At 53.1% G+C, this 20,097-nt stretch overlaps 2 protein-coding genes across 2 annotated transcripts in view; both read right to left on the bottom strand.

The window, feature by feature from the left end:
• Positions 1-40: 40 nt before the first annotated feature.
• LOC146595534 (steroidogenic acute regulatory protein, mitochondrial-like) lies at positions 41-1,453 on the bottom strand (the record flags this gene model as incomplete). The annotated part of the gene is made up of 4 exons (XM_085305589.1): positions 1,390-1,453; positions 1,157-1,282; positions 731-876; positions 41-199 (listed from the first exon to the last, which is right to left on the bottom strand). Coding segments are annotated over exons 1-4 (495 nt in total), but the record flags the coding sequence as incomplete, so codon positions are not given.
• A 6,564-nt stretch (positions 1,454-8,017) lies between these two features.
• LOC146595533 (microsomal triglyceride transfer protein-like) overlaps positions 8,018-20,097 on the bottom strand; it is a 14,104-nt gene continuing 2,024 nt past the window's right edge. Inside the window, exons 2-18 of the mRNA XM_085305576.1 lie at positions 19,804-19,985; positions 19,417-19,560; positions 18,873-18,980; positions 17,898-18,014; positions 16,847-16,986; positions 16,076-16,229; positions 15,214-15,371; positions 14,223-14,388; positions 13,799-13,906; positions 13,457-13,669; positions 13,108-13,322; positions 12,094-12,191; positions 10,911-11,032; positions 10,541-10,768; positions 10,066-10,190; positions 9,586-9,756; positions 8,018-8,484 (exon numbers count right to left, since the gene is read on the bottom strand). Of these exons, the coding sequence (XP_085161702.1) occupies positions 8,337-8,484; positions 9,586-9,756; positions 10,066-10,190; positions 10,541-10,768; positions 10,911-11,032; positions 12,094-12,191; positions 13,108-13,322; positions 13,457-13,669; positions 13,799-13,906; positions 14,223-14,388; positions 15,214-15,371; positions 16,076-16,229; positions 16,847-16,986; positions 17,898-18,014; positions 18,873-18,980; positions 19,417-19,560; positions 19,804-19,985 (2,597 nt within the window). The 3' untranslated portion in view covers positions 8,018-8,336. The remainder of the gene's footprint in view (positions 8,485-9,585; positions 9,757-10,065; positions 10,191-10,540; positions 10,769-10,910; positions 11,033-12,093; positions 12,192-13,107; positions 13,323-13,456; positions 13,670-13,798; positions 13,907-14,222; positions 14,389-15,213; positions 15,372-16,075; positions 16,230-16,846; positions 16,987-17,897; positions 18,015-18,872; positions 18,981-19,416; positions 19,561-19,803; positions 19,986-20,097) is intronic.

Here is a 20,097-nt window from a genome sequence, read left to right as displayed (position 1 = left end):
GCCCCGCCGCCGCCTCCCTCGTCCCGCCCGCCGCGCCTACCTGCACCCGGCTCAGCGCCGGGTACCACTCGGGCATCCGCTCGACGTCCTCGAAGAGCTCCCGGTGCAGCCGCCCCACCGGCGCGCTCAGGACCGCCTCGGCCCGAAACACCCGGCCCAGCCCCGGCAGGGCCGCGCTCCACACCGCCGCGCCCGCGTCCTGCAAGAGCCCCGCGCCCCCGTTAAGCTGCGCGGCCCGCCGCCGTCGCCCTCCCCGGCAGCCGGCTCTCTGCTCGCTTTCCAGCCGAGCCGAGCGACCCGGCGAGGAGCGGAGTGAACAGGCACCCTGAATTGCTAAGTTGCAACCTGCTGGGGATGTCCTGGTTTATTCTGCATACAAATAACTAAGTTACAACCTGCTCCGGATGCCCTGTTTTTTCTGCATACAAATAACTAAGTTGCAACGTGCGCGCGATGCGCTGGTTTTTCTGCACAAGCACCGCTTTGCCCCGGGATATTGCCTCTCCCCCTCCCAAGCCGGTCCCTGGCGCCTGCTCGTTCAGCAGGCCGGCGAGCGGGCTCTGCGCCCACTCCCGTGCCGGCTTTCGGACTCCCCGCCTGCTCTTGTAAGCCGAGGGGATAAGGGAAGCGAATTCCGTCCCGCCCGCCCCCGGAATCGCTTCTCAGCCCTGGAGGTTTCTCCTTCTTTTCCGGCTCGGAGCAGCAAACAGAGCAGGTTTCGGGGCTTTACCGGCGTGGTTTCCGCCCGCCAGCCGTCGTGCTGCTGCAGGATGCGCAGCGCTCTCTGCAGCGCCCTTTCTCCTTGCTTCACGTAGCACAGGTCCACGCCGGAAAAGCGGCCGGCGCGGAGGTCGCCTTCAGGCTCCGGGCACGCGGCTGGAGGAGCAAGCGCGACGGCGCGTCACCGCGAGGGGTTCGCCGCGCCCGGGCACTTCCCGGTCTGCGCGGCTTGGTGCGGGACATCCCAGCCTGAGGAGCACCCGCCGGATTCGCGTGCTCTGCCCGCGCTGGCTGCTTGGAAGCCACCCGAGCGGCGGGACCTGCTGAGCGGTCAGGGCAGACCCCCCCTCTCCGTCCCCTGCCGCGCCGCGTCGCGCTGGGAGGCAGGAGGAGTCCGGCTGCGAAATGCGGCGGCGGGCACCGGCAGGCTGCTTACCGGCGTCCTTCCCCATCAGCCGCTGGAGGTAACGGGGGATTTTAGACGGCAGCCGCTGGGACCCTCTTAGCAGCAGCCCCCGCACGTCGTTCCGCCTCGCCGCCACCGCCGCCGCCGTCTTTAGGCCTGGGGGGGTGGAGGGGGAGAGGCGGGCGCGCGCCGCGGCGTCCTTAGCCGAGCCAGCGGTGACCCGAGGGCGCCGGGCACGGCGCGGCCCCCTACCCCCCGCTTACCGGGCGGCCCGCGCAGGTGGTCGTGGGCGATGCCGCAGCACAGCTTGACGGTGGCCCGCAGCATGGCTCSGAGCGGGGGCTGCCTCGCGGCGCCGGCGAGCCCGCTGCCCGCCGCGCGCCCGCCGGCGCCTTTATAGCTGCCGTGAAGGACGGCACCTGATAGCAGCCGGGAAGGAGGCGCGCTCAAGGCCAAGGCAAGCGAAAGGAGGGGCCGGAGGCACCGGCCGCGGGAGCTCGCCGCTTCGCTCGGCGGCGACCAGCTTTCGCCGCGTGGTCGCGGCGTCGGGGCCGGCTCCTCGCGCGTTCCTTATTCGCCTCCCTCCCGTTCTCCTCCCTGCCAGCAGTCTCCTGCAGACCTCTGCTGCTCACAGCCATGGTGAGGCCACTGCGTCTTCTGGCGTAAGGTTATTCATGCTACAACTCGAGCCAGAACGGTTGCCTGAGCAGGCCAGGTGGCCTCTGGGGCTCTAGAAGGGACGGCAGGGAGCTTGCAGTCTCCTGTGCCGCAGGTTTCTTGCTGCGGCGGGACAGGTCCCTCTTCTGGTTGCCTGCAGACCCCGTTCCCTCGCGGCTCCGGGGCGCTCGCAGCGGTAACGGCGGCAGCGTGATGGACCTGTGTCGCACTGCGTACTGCTCTAACGTGCTAAGAGAAGTGGGGGAGGAGTAGCAAGGGAGGTGCCTCTATGTCTTTCCACTGTGGAGTAACTGTGGCAGAGAGTAACCGAGTAACTAGAAGGGCAATGCTAGGAAATAACTGTTTTCACCCAGAAAGTTGGTGGAGTTAAACAYGACTATTTGGTCTTCCTGTCTCATGATGGTTCATTCCTTTGAGCGGATGCAAGTTCCCAGAAGCAGCTTCTCACCTAACTGATGGCCCTTGCAGATGAYCCAGGGTGGTCTAGCAGCCGAGAAAGTCAACACACTATGCCTGTATGGAGGAGAACGTCCCAGCAGGAAGCTGGCCTCGACGTTGCCCCTTGAAACGCTTGTCCCACACGGAAGCTGGGGACACAGATGTCTCCCCAAACACCTTCCGCGAGCACCGCATCGTGTCACTGCTCCTACCATGCTCTGAGAGGCAGGGGTGGTGAACAGTCCCATAAGAAAGCTGATGCTTCCTTGGCACCTGCTCATCTGGCTAAAACACAGCTGTTATCAGACACATTCAACCTGTTAAAACCAAGGCACTTTCCAAAGCCTTTAATGATGGTTGCGTCCTATGCTAACTGGATAGGTGTTGCTCCCAAGTAGCTCTCTCAGGTTACGGGTTAGCTAAGAGGTTACTGGGTTAGCTAACTCCCACCTTTGGGAGCAGCTTTCCTTACATCATTCCCAAGTCCCATGGCCCTTTACAGGTCTTTCTCCCGTGTTAACGCAGATACGTGGGTGTTTAACCATACGTGGGTGTTCAACCACAGCCCAGAAACCTGGGCTGTCTCCAAAGCTGCTTGGACTCTCTGCCCCCCCTGCTCAGCTTCTTTCTCATGGGTTTGGCYCCTGCTGCCCCAGAGGGTTTTTAAYGCAGACYRAGGGCCTGGGCACCTCTGCTCACCCAATTCCCATGCTCCCTCCCTGCCTCTTCAGCTCTGGCCCTGAGCTTTGCCCTCCAGGCTTTTCCGTTGGGGATGACCTTTCTCTRTCATCACTGCTGCTTGCACAGCTGTGCCCAGCTGCAGCTGGGCAATGTTCCCGTGTGCTCGCAGATTGCTGGGCAGGTTATTAAGAACTAACCCCCAGCTGGTGCTTCTTACAAGAGCTGCTCTGCTCATGCCCTTCCTCTTCCGTATCTCTTCCAGCCTGTTGCTGCACTTCCGACCTGCTCCAAGGTGACTTCTGCTGCTGCAGTTAAGCAGGTAAATGCCCATGGACACATCCCAGCTGTGAGGAAGGTTCACAGGCATATGTGTGTCCTGTACACAGCCCAAGGAACCTGCATGCTTTGCAGCTGTGGTTTTGGAGATCTGCTGTAGCCTGTTTCCACTTGCACAGTAGATCTGATTTTGCCAGATACCTGCATTCAGTGCTGGGTTTCACACTACTTGTTTGGTGAGTTGTAAGCCTCTTTTCTCAGTCCTGGAAATTTCTTGGGGCCTGGAGAGTCTCTGGGGCTCAGCAATTAGAAAATCCTGTATTCCTGCTAGGCTGTTCTCCTTTTGCAAGCTGTCCAGGAGCGGATGGTAATAGAATGAAGCATGATGCTATCAACATGCATCTCTGCTACCCCCCTGGGAGGCCCTATTTTCCTGGAGGAAGGTTTCTCCTCTCACACACATCCCCATCACTTCTGTGCACACTTGTCCCCATTAGTTTTGTCTCTGCACTAAGCTTCAAGACAGGTAGATGTTTTATCACCCCCCTCTGATGAATGTTCCCCGTAGGTCCTCCTGTGAGCTGCACGAGATGCACAGGGAKAGAACGACCTATGGGGGGAAAAACATTCAAAAATTGCCTATGTGGCCAACCTGGAGGCACGGAGAGCATTGTGTAGCCACCTGGAGAGCTCAGCTCAGGCCCACCTGCCCTTATCCAGAACTGGCAGCTCCAGGCGAGCGGGGGCAAGGCAGAAGAGCGGTTCTCCTCCCAGTCGTGCTCTCCACCAGCCTATCCRGAGCATTGCTTTTTGCAGGTGTCTCGCAGATGGGGAAGCACTGGGCCAGGTGTGCCCTCCATAGGCGCCCACTGGAGCGCGGGGTAGCGGTGCAGCGCCCGCCCCGGTCCCTAACGGGGGAAGGTGGCCGCTGCGGGACGCATTTGGTTCTGCTGGTGGCTACCTGCTGGGCTGGCGTCCCCGATCCCCCGGCCAGCTTGGCTGCACCCTGGCCCCTCAGCCCCATAGGGACCAGCTGTGGCATCCGTGCAATTTGAGGGGGGGGGGAACAACACGTCCCCCCGGGTCTGGCAGCAGCCGCTGGAGGTCACTGCTGGTCTGCAGCGCACAGGCGCTTTGGGAGAACGGGCCAGCCGGGCTGCCCCRGCCCCGCTGGAAAGGGGGTCCGGCGCCTCGACCCGCCTGGCCGCCGCTGTCCTCCGCCCCGGGCGGAAGGAGGCTTTGGGGATGTGCAGCTCAGCCGTGGGACGCTGGCTCAGGAAACATCCTGAGGACATTGAGCCTGAGCTCCCGAGGAAACGTGAACGGGAAACGCCAAGCGTGCAGCCGGCGCTTTGGGAAGCGAAACCAGAACTTCCGCGGTGAATTCTTCCCTCCTCCTTCCTGGCTAATAGTCCATTAGGAATAACACGCGTCTGGAGGAGGAGGTTCTTTTTATTTCTCCTTTTCTACCTCATTTGGCTGTGTTGTAACTAGTGATGTGCTCAAACGTTTGTGTCCTCCTGCCTGTTTGCAGGCGGGAGCCCTGGAGAAGCTGGCATCTAGGTATGGGGAGAGGATGCGCTGTCTGGGTGTTTTCCACGTGCTCTCCAGCATTCCCGTTCCCTTGGCTCTCTTTTCCTCATCTTGCCCTTTCTCTGAGCGCTTCCATGCCTCCTTGGGTGTGTTTTTGAGGAACTGTTTGTTTAAACCATGTGATTGCCGCAGGCAGTGAGCGCTCTGCTCTCTGCTAGCGTAGCCCACCGCTCAGCTCCGTTACTGCCCCCCATCCCCAGGGTTAAGGGTGGCATCTTCTGGTTTACGCTACGAAACAGAAGTTCCAGCTGAATGACAAACGTACCTCTATAAATCTCCTTATCTGCCAGAGAGGTGAAGGAAATGGGGCGAGGGAGAGGTTTCCGGAAACGGTCCGAAACGGCAGATGGGCTGTTGGCAATGCCCCTTCTCCTGGCTTTGGCCAAGGCACAAGGTGCTGAGGCTGCTTTGCACCTAACTTAAAGAGATTTCGGGTCAAACAGTCCTCCGCGGGCTGCTGGCAGAGCCGGGTGAGAAACGCAGCAAGGGAGATAGATAGGGGCTGCTCCTCCCACGGCCACGCAGGGATCCTCCTGTTCAGACCCGAGGGCAAGTCCCCGGGCAATTACTCGGCGTCCTTGAGGCCCGCTCGGGGCGAGATCGCCCCGTAATCAGCAAAGCCTTGGTGCAGGGGAAGCCCTGATTTTAAGCAACGCCTTGGACGGTCTCCAATCCCCTCGCAGCAATTGGAGGGAGCGGATAAGCTGGTGTCGGGAACCCGCTCGTGGGGCGGCGGGTCGCCCGTGCCGGTGCTCCCCAGGTTTCGGGGGCGAGCTGCTCGTGGCCAGTAGCCCCGATGGGGCGTTTAGCCACAGGTCTCTGCAGAGCCCTAAACAGGGACCCAGAAATCKGGTTTCTGGGGAGCAGCTTTACGTACAGCTGGCTTTGGCCGTGCTCCTCTTGTTGGAAATGCTTGTGCTGTAGGAGCTGCTGTCTGCCTTTCTCTTCGTTCTGGCTATAGCTCCAGAAAAGCTAATAAACGGAAAAGATAAAAAACACATCTCATTTATTTTTGTACATAATCAAAACACTCAGAATTAGCATCTCCGGATGAAAAAGCAACCGCGTTTCCTCTCCGAAAACTGGAGAGTCTGTGCTACATCTGCATYGTGTTCACAATTTTGACAGTATTTAATGTCCCTCGTTTTCCTAAAAAGCAAGTTTTCTAATGCCAAAAAAAAAAAAAGGTAGAAATATTTCAAAGGCACTGTTATCAGAAAGGGATGAAGAAATACAGCTTTTCCTTGTAAGCCTCCCTCTGGTGCTGAAGGGACGTTCAACTCTTGTGGCAGATAGAAGTCTGACTTGAGGGGAGAATTCAAAACAGCAGAACAATATTTACTTGAAGTTAATTGTGATTTTCCTAAGTTGTCACCGAAAGTGCCCAAATATAAGCAGCAAAGGGGAGCTGCTGTATCTCTTTGTTGCTGGAACGCCGCCTTCTGCACGTAGGGTTGAGGCGATCTTATCTTCAGCCCCTGCCCCGTTTGAAAGAGAAGAGGAACTGCTGTTCAGGCGATAAGAGAGACCAGAGGCTTCTCCTTCAACACGTAAACTTTGGATCAAAAAGAAGGCAGCCCTAGGCAGAAGCTGCTCCTCAATATATGAATTTTAATTCTATATGCACAAGCAAAATATATACGTCTACTAACRCTTGCTGGCTTCCGTCAAGAGCAGAAAGGGATGGAGTGGAGGTGTGACCCCCCTCGTTTTAGCTTTTCCAGTTWTGGTTGACCAATGCCCACTCTGAGGGGTGGTATTCTGAAGTAACGGCCTTGTACTACCTTGGCCAAACCTGCCGTGATAGACTCTCAAATCCAGAAAGGGCCACTTCGGTCAAACACGATGTTTTGCCCTCCACAGCAATTGATACTTGCATTTGACCCTGGTAATGTGGGCTGAACTAACAGCTCATAGAAAAATGACCCAAGGGATAGAGAGTCTTCCAGGCATGTTGGCAGCTGGACCGTGGTTTGAAGTTATTTTGCTCCCCGACTGAACATTGCTGACCGAAGATTCRGCTCTCTGTGCTACCCCTGCTCTAATAGTAATTTCTCTACTTCCAGTGTCTTCACCTCATGCTGGGAATCCCAATAATCAAGGCACTTAAGCCCCCTCTTTGCAAACTAAAATGCTTGTGCTCTTGCAGTTTTTCATTGCAAAGTGCTCTTCATGACCTGAACTGGTCCTCGTAGCCCTTCCTTAGCCCCTCTCAGAGGGGAAAAAATGTGTGGGGGAAGACTGCAAGTGTGGACACCAGACAGGGAAGCAGTTGCTGAGCATCAGCATCCCGAGGGGTGTGCAGAGGTGTGACGGGGTGGTTTGATGCCTTGGGTACACTGGTGTCTCTTCCCTTTTCCTGCAGCCGGTCCCCACTCCAGGCTCYCTGTCTCTTTCTACCCTTCGCTAGCAGCCGGTGGGTCTTCAGCATCTTTTCATGCTTTTAGCCCCACCTTTGCTACAGTTCTTGCTGTTTTAAAATGAGGATTGAGACTGCTGGTCCGTGCCATTACGGAGGGGCTCTTGCCATAGGGTAGACTTTCCCCAGCTCGGTTTTAACTTTGCTTTAGTCTGCAATCCTTTTTGTCCAGCTTTTCTTAAGCGCTGTAGGTCAAGTTCCTCTGGCCTCCTCCTTTTCCTTGCACCGAGCGCGAATCTGGCCTCTCCGAAACAGGAGCTGTTTGTTCCCCTCCTGGCCTCATCCTTGCTGCCTGACGTGACTTCAGCCACATCCCTGGCAACRGAGTGCAAATTGCCCGCGGGAATAAGAGGATGGCGACAAGCTGTGAGGAAGCTGAGTTGCCTTCTCATGCAAATAAATGCAAATACCTTCAATTATGCTGGAAAGAACATACAGTAATTGCCAACAGGTTATGTGGCATTTTGTCTGGCTGCTCTATCTCTCTCCCTGAGGGTTATTCTGGAGCGAATGTGTCTCTGGTTGCATAAAAACAAAAACAAACCTGCACTTCCTCCAGAAATGAAAATTTCCACCTCCTTGGACTCTCGAGCAGCCACAAAACCATGCGCTGAAGGAGGGGGCATTCACTTCCTCCCCGGGGAACCTGCTCCCTGCCAGCCGCAGATGTGCTCCCTCCTGCCTGCTTTGATAAGTGGAGAGAAAATAAAGCAGGTGGGGTATCGTCTTGCAGAAAACTCTCTCAGGCCATCTGAAACTCATTCATTTGCAAAAGATTTTTTTTTTTTTTTAAAAAAAAACTTGGCGTAAACCGTTTGGACTTCCAGATAGTCCTTCTTCATGAAGAGGAAGCGTTCAGGCTAACAAACCTGTAGGGTCTTGGGGCAGGCCTCAATCCTCAGCCCTGGTGCAGGRCAGGGGGTGCTTCTTGCTGTTCTGTAGCAGTTTCTCTCCTGGACTCTTCTTACCCCTGGCTTCAGCAATTTTTCCTTTTAAAAATTTTTATTATTTTCAGTGAAAGATGGTTGTGTTGGAGTGCAGCAGGGCCCTTGGCAGTTCATGTTGAAGAACAAGCTGAGTGGCAGGAGGGGAGCTCTAACCCAGGCCCGAAGTGCACCAATTCTCCTACTCTTCATCCGCTGTCAGCAGGAGGTTGCAYGCCTTGGAGTTGGCCCCGTGCAAGGCGAACTCCCGCCCTGCCATGGTGCCCTGCCGGCCTTTTCGCACAGTGCTRCTTTGGCTCCCAGAGGATTTGGAAACTGTGAAGATCTCTCTGCGGGGCAGAGCAGACTGGTCAGAAGGATGTGCTGCTGGACCTCTTCCATCTCCCACACCTGCATATTCACACTCACGGCTTTATGTTTCCTGAAGACCTGACAGCCTTTCCGCCCACCTCACCATGAACTTATGGAGCCCTACGCAGTTTCCCTCCTGGTTTTGGCCCACCCCACTCAACAAGCATGGAAATATGAATTCCCTCCTCTTCCCCAAAATTCCTTTGTCAGAACCGTAGAAAGGGAAATTTCACTGCTGGCTTCGTTTATAACGTGGCTGAGTCCTACGGGGTTTCCACAGTAGGTGGAACCATATCGTCCTTTAGGCTGGAGGAAACAAGAGACYGTTTTGGATATTGTCTCACACCTCCTGGCCGTGGGCTGAAATGAAGAAGCTCCTCTTTGGGAGGAATGTGGGAGAATGAGTGGCACCTGTCTGCTGGAGGTACCCGTGCTCTTTACTTGATCTTTGTGTCTTGGACACCTACGGTAAAGGCTGTCTGAGACTGATATATTGTACAGTATCTCTGAAAGACATTCTTTCAGAGTTGGGGTTGGGAGGGTATTATTAACAGAAGGCTAAATGATTCCTGCATAAAGCAGTTTATTACCTTAAAACTGTAGAAAACAGCCTAGTGGCTTTCTGGGGGAGGATTTGGTTAATCTTGATGTTCTTTAGTTCAGCTCTTTGCCTGGGGCTGTCTGAGGCTTCTGTTAGCCTTACCTTCATGTCCCCAGTTAGGAATACTAATTTGGACTTGCTTAAATTAAATTCTGGGCATGTTATCCTTCTCTACAAGAAGCAAGATACTAAGCAATCAGCTCCTCCCTGGAAAGAGGAAAATGAGCTTTTAAAAATCTCCTCTCTCCTGCGCAGCTCTGCCTCCCTGGCTTTAACTGAGTGCTGCTGGGGCTGCTGCTCCTGCTGTTCCTGCATTTGGAGCTGGGGACAGGTACRATCTTGGCTCAGCGAGGAGCTCTGCTACCTGCTGGATCAGGACAGGAGGGTGGCACCAGTGCAGAGCCACTGAGCGGAGAGGTGGCATCCCTGCTCCTTAGGACCGAACCCCTGTGTGYTTCACCACAGCCTGAGAACTTACCTGTATGGGACCTGGTCCTCTCTCAGCTGCAGACACATGAGCACAGGGCTTGCAGAAAACTGCAGGACYGTGTCAAAGTAGATGGAGGTCTCCAGCTCAGTCTGGCTTCTCATGGTGGCTTGAAAGAAAGGGGCATCTAGTTCTGTCTGGAAATCAATGGCTAGACTTCCCCTGCAAGGGCAGAGAGCAGGTCCAGTCACTGGGCAGTGCACGGCGCCTGACACCCTGCGATGGCACTCCACTAGTCTGTGATTGCCTCAACTTTAAGTCTGCCTGTGGAAACAAAGTGCGTAATCGCTGCCCRCCAGCTTTCTGCCTACATCTCCACTCTCCCCAAGCAGAGGCATGGCTGGACACAGCAGGAGAAGCGCATGGGGACAGTTGCAAGGCAGTCTAAGATGGGGCATCCCTTGTGCTAGGTGTTAATACCCTCCTGGGTAGTCTGTGTTCCCAGAGCCAAACCATTTCSCATCCACTAACCTTGTGTTGATGCTGGTTTTTAGCTCCTGCTCCCATATGCTCACGTCCATGGTGGCTGAGATGTCAAGCCCAAGCCCGCCCTGGAGTTTGACCGCCACTTGTAGACCAGAATGTAGTGGAATGACCTGTGAGATGGAAAAAGCAGTACTTGCTCTGAGGCTGAGCRTATGGCTCTTGGCCAAGACGCTGATACAGGTAATAATGTGAAGTTACTGGGACTGTCTAGTCCCCATCTGGGTTTGCACAGCAAGAACTAGAGCCGTGGGTGTTCCATGGCAGAGCACAACCGTTCGGCTGCTTTACCAACCCTAGGAGGCCTTTTGTAGTGCCATCTCACTCTCAGATTYGGACTCCACAGTGAGTAACATGGCATGACCCAGTGCACTTCAAGTACAGGGACTCACTATGCTTTGACATCCATGGCCCGGTCTAGCAGCCAGTGGAAGTAGAGGCAGGTCATCCCTCCGTCCGTTACCTGGTGATGGTCCATCAGTAGGAGATTCCCTCTGACCACACTTGTGGGTTCTCCACTGCTTAGCAGGACCTTGGCCATTAAGTCGGTATATCCCTGGAAGAACACAACTGGCCGCAACTGAACGTCAAAGAAAGTGGCAGACATCCCAGCCATGAGCTCTGGCTCCTCTTCTCCTTCCAAGGTGTTTTCTCCCAGCATAGACTCCATCCCTTGTGCTTCAATAGTGACCTAAAACACAGAGACAGAGTCACATAAGCTGCACGGAGCAAAGCTAGAGAGTTACTTTGATGTACTGCACTGTTACTCGAGATRCTACGCTTGCTGAACCACTTTGTGCGGCTGGCACCCAGCCGCTCTCCGGGTGGCACACCTGAGCCACAYGAAGCCGATGGCCGTGGCTGAGCAGTGAGAAGTCAGAGAGGCTCTTTCTCAGGAATCCACTCTCTGTAAATAGCAGCTCCAGCCCAAAGGTGGAAAGCAGGTCCTGGGTGACTGAAAGACAGAGAGATGCCCATGAACAGGCCTGCACCACAGCCGTGGTGGCAGGATGTGACACATGGCTTTGGGGGAATGAGTCACAGATCAGGATGAATCACAAATGCTCTGCTAACAGCTGCAGGGGATCTACACTGACTAGACAGCAAAGAACCCACTAGCAGCTGTGGGAGGCACTGTATGAGCGCTGCAGGTCCTGGAGTGACCACAAGCAGCCTGGCTGGCAAGTGTGGTTCCTCTGTGTGCCAGCGCAACGGAGACAGAGCTCAGCAGAACGGGCAAGTTCTCATAAAAAGCTTTGAGACATCAAGGATGTCTCAAACCAGGCTCCTGAGAACTCCTTGGTAATTTTTTAAGCCTGCTCAAGGGATTGTGTGGCTAGTCCTTTGGAGCTCTTGCATTTGTGGTCACAGTGGCTGACTACGTTAGCAATAAAATGTCTGACAAAGCTAAAATACTCAGAGGGAAAAGCTTCTCCGTGCTATCTTTTTCCATTCTTACAATATTTGGGGGATTTAGCATTGCCATATTTCTCTTAYGGGTGTTGGTTACTTTGCCTCCACATACCCCTAAACAGAGTTTTAAAAATACAAGGTGAGAAGAAGATGATTTGAAGAGGGTTGAAAGTGAGAGCTGACAGGAGGAGATTTAAGCAGATATCCAGCAGGCATTGATTGCAATGTCTTTGAAGTCTGATGATTTTTATCCCAGCCCAAGGATTCTCCTCTTTGAATCACTTATTAAAAATACCTAAGGAAGTGATTTATCAGGAAAAGCACAAAAACTGCCTCCCACACCTTATCGCTGGTTTCACCTTCAAATGAAATTCCACTCCCAAATGAGCAGGATTTGGGAAAAGTATGTGGCCCAGCTCATGTTGTGTGCTAAGCGAGTGGCTGCAAAGAAGCCAACTGAAGGTGTATGAGGCAAGGATATGAATATGCAGGGGGGACATCTGCTCCTTGGACTCTGAAAGATATCGGAGGAGATGCTCAGAAATCTCAGACTTAGGTTTTGGGGAATTTAGGGGGAAGGATACAATGGCATCCGTGTGTCACCTGTCAGGGGTCCTGAGAAGGCAGAGGAGACGCCAGCCTTTGAGAAGTAGTTGTAGTTATTTATCCGTGGGTCGCTCATGACATCCTTAGCTATCTTCCTGGAAACGAGAAGGAAAAGGTGTACGAGGACTGGAAAGGARGGAAGGGGACTTTGCAGTCAGAATGCGATACAAGCCAAATTCATCACCGAAAAATTGTTAGYGGTCATTAAAGAAAGCTGTACAAAGAAAAGAGAGAAATGAATGTAAAAACTGCAGAAAGAAATACAATCCCCTGTCTCTTTACGCTGCTTGGCTGAAGCAAGCGTGTCACAGGGCACGCTAATTCAGAGAGCGCGCCTTGCTTCTGCTTTACAAGCAATGATCCCCGAAGGAGGATTCAGAGCAACCKCCTGAATGCTTGCAGGGTGGAAGGCCCCCGTAAATCCCGCTGGATGTGGATGTGCATAACTAGCTGGATTTCTACAGATACGTCTCTGAATTCCTGCCTGCCCAAGCAAATGCGAACAAAAAGGAAATGAGCAGACTGGGACGGGGCTGGAATTTCCCTCTCCTCTGGTTTATCAGAATAAGCCATTCTCATGTTTTTGTGCAGCTTCTGCCTAGCTCGGAAATTTTTGTGCTTGGTTTGTTTTGTGCACATAGAAAGATTAAACTGGTTACAAATTGTGCACCGTCCTGCAAGACGGAGCTTTGGYCTCCAAGGACTCTGCTGCTGGGCTCCTGCTGAAGCAACGAGCCCGGGCGCCGCTGTGCTGCGGGACCGGCCGAGGAGGGATGCTGAGTTTGGGCTCGCTTGGCAACACCTGCCTCAGCAGCCCTGCGGTTTTCCTCCTCCCAGAGCTRGGAATTACCAAGCAGCCCTGGCACCATTACAACGTTGCTCCATGGTGTTGCCAGATTAGATGCTGACCTAGCTATGAGGGACGGGTAGCTCAAAAGCCACAGCTGGGGTGGAGGGAAAAAATGATGTAGACTGGGTTGGGGCGAGAGAGATGCAACTTTCCCAACGCACCTTGCAGGGTGGTGTTCAGCACGCAAACTGTTCCGGACCTTTAGCTGCAGAAGCGTTGCCATTTCTGTTTCCAGCTCCTTGGTGGCAAGTAGGATGTTGATGACATCCATRGGCAAAGGCTCGTTGTCCAAGAGGATTTCTGCAGCGGCCAGGCGGCATGTTTTTTCATAGCTTTTCCTCTTCTCATGGAAAATCCTCCTCATTGCTCTTTTCACCTGACGCAAGAATGCAATTAAAACCGTGGTTTTATGCCTGATGATATGCAAACAGYGGTGGTCAAGTCTTTCGGGCTCTGCTTTGCATTTGCAGCTCTAGTGTCTCAGGTTAACCAAGAAGCTTCATTTCATACCTCGCCGGAGATGTGCCGCGTGGGGAACCTCTGCAGGGCAGCGACTGCTGCAGCCGCCACCGCAGCAGGGCCTTCCTCGGCGTAATGCAGGAGGGTGGGGATGGTTTCAGGCAGCAAGGCGTTCCTCAGGGACACCAGGTAAATAACCACCTCCGGCTCCTCCTSGGCTCCTCCCAGTCCCTGCAGGATGGTTTCCATTCCACGCTCCACCTCCTGGTTTGGTTTTGCAAGAGGGCAGAAGCAGGGGATGAAGTGCAGGGTATGCTTCAGGCAGCCACAGAGGGAAGGGGAAGGATGGCAAGGCTGAAAAAACCRAGCATGGAGGTTTCTTGGTGAACCCACCTGTGATCCGCATAGCTTCTGCCGGCACAGTTTGCCAATGAGAGAGCCTATGACAACTATCCCTGTCTCCCAGATCTCTGGTGCCAACTGCTTCCCTTGGAGCTTGTACTGGAGGGAGGAAAAGAGGTTTAAGGAAAAGAAGGGAAATGGAAAAAAGAGAGAGGAGGAGTATGCTTTAGCTATTATTTCAAAGTTCTTGCTAAAGGAATAAGAAAGACCAACTCTTGCCAGCCTTGAAGGAGGCAATGCATGGTCCAACCAGATAAAATGTTTTTTTTTTTCATGGTAGGTAATTAAGCTTTTATTATCTGTAATACACTGATATAAAGGACTTTCTGCTGAATGCATTACTCCTATTGCTGGTGTCCAGTTAAATCCACTGAGTGCCTGAAACCTTAAGGGAGAGCGAAATGCCTCTACTTACTAAGACCAGGCTGAGAAGCTCTTCAGAAGGCCGGGGGGAGAAAGCTGCTGCGTAGAGAAACKTCTCCAGCAGAGACTTGGGGGTCTTGCTGAAATCCAGAAAGTCAGAGAGAGCTGCCAGGGATGCTGCTGACTGGGCGACCACCGCTGCCTCGATGAAGAAGGAGCTGGAGTGAGAGGGGACAGTTGTCAGAGCAGCCTGAGGGGGAGGAGAAATGAGGTGCCCAGTGTGGTACTCCTGTGATCAGTGACCTTGCCCCAGCCTTGGCCCCTGAAGAGGACCGTGGCTCTCCTTGCCCAGGCCAAGGCAAGAGAGCAAAGGTTGAGTCCTTTGAGAGACCCTGGGGTTGCACGTACTTCCACCAGGGCTGAACGTGACCCCCAGCCTTTCTAAGCTGCTGAAGATAACCCCAGTTTCATTTGTTTTTCCCTACTTAAAAACACCCTGAAGCGTCAATTCACAAGTTAAAAAAAAAAAAAGAAAAAAGAAAAAGAAATCTAAGAAGTTGAGGCTTTTGCAAAGAACTTTCTTCAAAGACGAGCTCATTAGCACCGGCTGCCGAGCTGGCGCTGGCTGCGCGAATCACAGCTGCGAGCTTTGCTCTGAACCCGGTCGCATCYGGCATTTCGCTGCAGGCAGGAGCCCGGCCTGGGCGTCCACGCTCGTGGGGGGTGGACGACAGGGCCGTGGCTGCATGTTCTGTAAAGACCAAGCCGCTGTTTCCCAAAGCCTTGCTGGAGCGTTTGCTCTGTTCCGAAGCCCACTGCTCGGTGAAAACAGGCTGTATGGTGGTTGTAAAGAAGGGGCACCGAGGAAAAGCAGGAGGCCGTTTGAACTACCGAGGAAAAGCTGGGAAAGCTGCACATCTGCCTGGACGAGGTGTCATTTATGGACTAGCACGCCCAGAAACGGCCGTACAGCCCAACATCCTCCATGCCATTTACTGTGGTAGAGAGCCATCTGGGGCAAGAGAGATGCTGGAGGGTCTTACACCATCTCTTCTGGAGCTTTCCTCAGCAGCTGCAGGATATCTCTTTTCTTTGCTCTGTGCAGCATCTGGATGAACCTCTGGAACTGCCACGTTGTTGATGCCTTGGCAATGTCCATTTTGACTTTCYGGCTGTCAAAACTCTTCAGATAGGTTCTGAGCTGCAAAGGCAAGGTTTGTTTTGTTACCAGCATCATGCGCAACTTAACCTTGTTCCCCGGGATCCTGAAACACGCAGCAACGTCCACAGTAAGGAAATAAGCTGCAGGGACACTGAATTGAGGCCACACAATTGCCTGCAAATAGAGGGGGGCACAGAACATCTGCTACACTCTCCCACTTCTGCCACGGAAGTATTTCCATACAGAAGCCAGAAAGCAAATCTGCAGCACGCAGAAAAAGAGTAGGAGAAACCGAGGGCATCACCAGTGTCTGTAAGGCACTGCAAGTCCAGATTTCCTAAGGAAAATGCCTGGAGAATGCTTGGAGGCAGAAATCACCCCTTGTTTGTCCTTGCCAAGCTGACCTGCAGGACGGGGGTGGAGAAAATATTTCCTGATCTCAGACCTATGCTGAGTTTAACCCTGACTGGATGTGCCAGCTGKGCATCTGGTTACTTCTCCCATCTCCGAAATGCAGCTATGCCTCGGGGAGACAGGTTTCCTTTCCACAGCTTGTAGCAACACTAGGCACAGCTGTTTAGGAGAGAAATAACAGGTCAGGCTTCAGACAGATGGGGTGCTCTCTCTTTAGGCTAGCCAAGAAGCTAGCCTGGAAGCCCTCTCCTGCCTGCGCCGTGCACGCCTAGGTGCCCAGCTAGGAGAGGAGCATGCAGTGTGTTTTGGGAGCGTTTTGTGGCACTGACCGAAGGGCAGTGGGTGCAGACCCTCCGGTAATGCAGGCAGGCCATGCCCAGGGGCTGGTGCTTTCCCTGCGTGCCAGCCAGCGCGTCCTCGAGGCTCTGTCCGGGCACCTCTGCTGGACTGGGCATGGAAGAAGATACTAGCTCAAGATGTTGCCTGTTGAATGAGAAGCAAATAGGAACATAATTTTCACCTTCCTTTGCTCAGAGGCTGGCTGGGTTCATGCAGGTTTGGAAAAGGAGGATATACACGAGATGAGATATTTTGGGGAGGCTGAGGCACAAAGGAAGGGAAGGGGAAGCTTTTGGAGACRGATATTTGCAGAGGTGTCCTGCAGCCTTTTTTTGCCCTACGGTGATGACATCTCACTTGGCTAAAGTAGCGGATCTCTAATTTCYACTCAGTGAGGTTTCCCAGGGGCCTCTGGACCTCTCTCAGTTCCCACTGTGCCTGCATGCCCCCATGAGCTGCACGTCCCTTGTGGCTCCTCTCTCCAGAGGAAACTTGTGGTTCACGGGATGGATCCCATAGGACACAACGTGGGGAAATGGCCAGGCTATTGGGGGAAAGCAGTCAAATCTGCCCTGTCACTAAGCTGATTTCTGTGCACCACATGCCTAGCTGTTGTACTGTTGCATCTCCTCACTGTTTGCCCTCTGGCTGTGCTAACTGAGCTGGCATGAAAGCAATGAATAGTTTCAGTCTTCAACAGATGGATRGTCATCATGTGCTAGGCTGCCCAATTTAGGCAGCTGCACAGGGTCGTCACTCACCTTGAATTGATTTTGACACCAGTGGTGGACTTCAGGCCCAGAGACACCACGTGGCTTTCCTCTGCTAGCACGGACTGAATGAGGTTGTCTTTCACCAAGTACAGACTTTTGCTGGTGGGTTGCCACTGGACTCCAAAAATCTTAAGAAAGRGAAACCAAAGGAGAAAATATTTCAATCTTTCTTGCTTCCTGTCTACCCCTTCATCTTCAGCTGTAAGAAGGGAAAATGAGGAAGAACAGTGAGGTGTGGGAGAGGGTAGCCCCTGGTGAGGACCACAGCACACAGATGCTCTGGCCCTCTGGCTGACATGTGGAGGAAGACTGGTGACACCGTGTGGATGCTCCCAGCAGCTCAGCGACAGAAGGCGACAGGGGAAGTAGAGCCAGGAGGGTCTGCCTGAAGGAAGGGGATGCTCCTGCTTGCCATGGGTGGTGGCTGGAGGCTYCGCAAACTGGAAATAAGTTCCTCACAAGGCATTGCCCTTCCTTTCGGCTCATTTGACAGCCCTAGTGATATAGCTGCCCCAGCACAAGCATCCTGCGTGGGAAGAGGTAGCACCTGCAGAGAAAACCTGCCTTGTCCCAGCAAACATTTGCAAGGACTTCCTCCAAGCRAAAGAGAAAGCTAAGCAAAAATAATCACCAGTGAACTTAGGCCAAAAATGTTTGGCTTCTTTGCTATGCTGTGCAGTGACCTTGGGGAAGCTCTTGGCTTTTTTTCCTTTTTCTTCTTTTTTTTCTTTCCCCTCCTTCTGAAAGAAACGACGCACATGCTGGACCTCACCCCTTGCCTCTGCTTCATCTCAGCCCTGGTRTGGAGAGGGCTGATATCTCCAGGGGATGTTATCGGAGCACCTGGGCCTGCATCTGGGAGAACTGGGAGGGAGCTGAACCTGTTACAGGCTGGTGCAGAAAGCTGCTTCCAGCTATAAGTGGGTCACTCGGGTTGAGGTCTCAAGGACTGCCTGTAGTAAGATTTGAGGAAGACCCCACGATACTGGACAGAGTCACAAGTTGAATCCTACCACCACTACAAGAGCAATGGACTTGCTTTGTTAAYGGAGGCAAATCCGAATTTTGGCTTCGTGCAGCTAAGGAGATCTTTCGTCTTTGTGGCTGAATCGTTGGAAACGGCGTATGTGACTTGACAGCTCCCAGAAACGTCCTCCTGAAACACAACTAAATGTAAGAAGTCATGAAGATAACAATCTGTGCAGAGAGCAGACATAGTAAAAGACAAACCTGAGGAATACCCAAATCACCAGGAAGCTAGAAACAGGGCAATATCTTGCAAATTTAGTCCCGAGCCCGTAAAGTTTGAGGTCTKTATCCAGTTATCTGCTCCCAGCTGCTGGCATGGCAACAGCATCAGATTGGCTATGTAAATCAAGCAACTGCCCAGATAGGGTGTTCGATATCCCCAAATCCAGGTGGGAAGGACGTTAGCCTCTTTGCTTTTTCAGGCTAACAGCAGCAACAGCACCTTGGTGCCTGGGCTTCTGAGCCTACGGTTTTGAGGTTATTTGGTTTCGTTCAAAATTCACTTCTGAATAATTCAGCTCTAAAGTGAGGGATTTCCCTGTCRTTTGCTGATTGCTGGATGAGCTGTGAGAAGTGAATCTCACTTAGCAGAATTCCCTGTAGTTTTTTTTTTTCTCTGATTTTTCCTTTTGTCCAGAGGATAACAATTTTTTCTAAAAAGGGTCTGTTCCTCAAAATCATCTCTGGATATATGTATTTTTTTTAATTTGAGTTTTTTTTCCCCGCTCCCTTTCTGGCAGGCGCAGTGAGAGTGTTTGCACAGCACTTCCTGCCCTAGGGTGTCCTTTCCAATGGTGATCTTCATCCACACCCTGGGGGCAACCAGAGCAGCAAACCCAGCCATTTTTATCCTGCATTTTGCCTCTCCTGTTGCAAACCTCAGGCTAGCTCTGTTTTGGGGCTGGTTTTACTGCTGCAGCACGGTTCTTGGGCCCGGCTGTGCTGCGGGATTTGTCCTCCGAACCAACCCCAGCTCTGCACCTACCTCCACCGCTGTGCCAGAATGGGGCTGGACCTGGAGCAGACTGATGAGGCCTCGTTTCAGATTCAAGATCAGGGGACTCTCTGCTTCATCTCCGTAGAAGGCTTTGACCTAGAAGGATAAAAGTGGTGCCTGGCTGTGTGGCAGCAGGTTTTGTCTGCTGAACGGTGTCTTTCCCTGCAGCCGAAGAAATACCACATACCCCGCAGATACCCGGAGATTTTACAAGAGGGACTGTATCCCTGAGTAGCCCAGACTTGACTTTGTGGATCGGTGCCTGCAAATCTTTTATATCTTTTTAAGCAAAGCTTTCTGGATTTTYCCCAATCCTTAAGGGAGAATAAGGTCAGAAAAGGGCCCCTATCCTAAGATTAAGGCCTAGACACTACTAAAAAAGGGTGCTGGAGATTCTTTTGAGTCTGCAGCACTGTCCCAGTTTGGCGCTTCTGGGAAGATGCTGGGCTCTGTGGAGTCCGTGTGTTCTTGTGTTTGCCACTCTGGCCAGTTCACGGAGGGCACGGGTGGGCACAGGATGCTTCCAGCTCACCTTCCCGCTGTTCCAGGAGATGAAAACCGGCTGCTGGAGCTCTGCTTGGGTCTCCTGACTCAGCGCAATCTCCACAGATGGGTCTCCAGCATCATCCTTACTCCTCTTATGCTCTGGTGCATGTTGGGCTTTTAGGTTTTGGATCTATGATGGTGGAAGAGRGAAGAAAGCAATGACAAGACGTACGCTCCCAGATTCCCCATGGCCTCYGTGCACTTAACCTGCAGGCAACACCCTTTGTCACAGAGGTCATGATTCATATCACTTGGGTTCAAAATGGAAGGAACTACCTGAGTGAGGTGAATCCAGCTGCAATGGATTTACCATTCACTATAAAAAAAGGTCTGATGTGAGAAGCACTGATAACCCTTTGGCAGCCTCACATACCTGCACCTGGAGAAGCTCTTCCCCTGCTTGATGCCTCCAGAGTCGGTGCACCTGAACCAAAGCTTCAGCCTTCAGCCAGCTTCCCTGCAGGGACAGCTTGGACACATAATCGAGCTGGACRTCCAGGGAATAGTGGTACTGATACAGGATCCCAGGCTGGAACAAAAGTTGCTGCAAATTCCCTAGGGAAAGAGGCAAATGTTGGAGGTCCTTGCATGTATCTGTGGTTCTCAGTCCCTTTGCTTGCTGCAGCTGTCATGCCCCCATGCTGGAAAGGACTTGGGCTTCCCAAAA

This window comes from Rhea americana, unplaced genomic scaffold (genome assembly GCF_003343005.1).
Source record: "Rhea americana isolate MKP2758 unplaced genomic scaffold, rheAme1 scaffold_222, whole genome shotgun sequence".
NCBI classification, from domain to species: Eukaryota; Metazoa; Chordata; class Aves; order Rheiformes; family Rheidae; genus Rhea; species Rhea americana.
The sequence above is the reverse complement of the archived record's forward strand: the minus strand, read 5'-3'. Positions and strand labels throughout refer to the sequence as shown.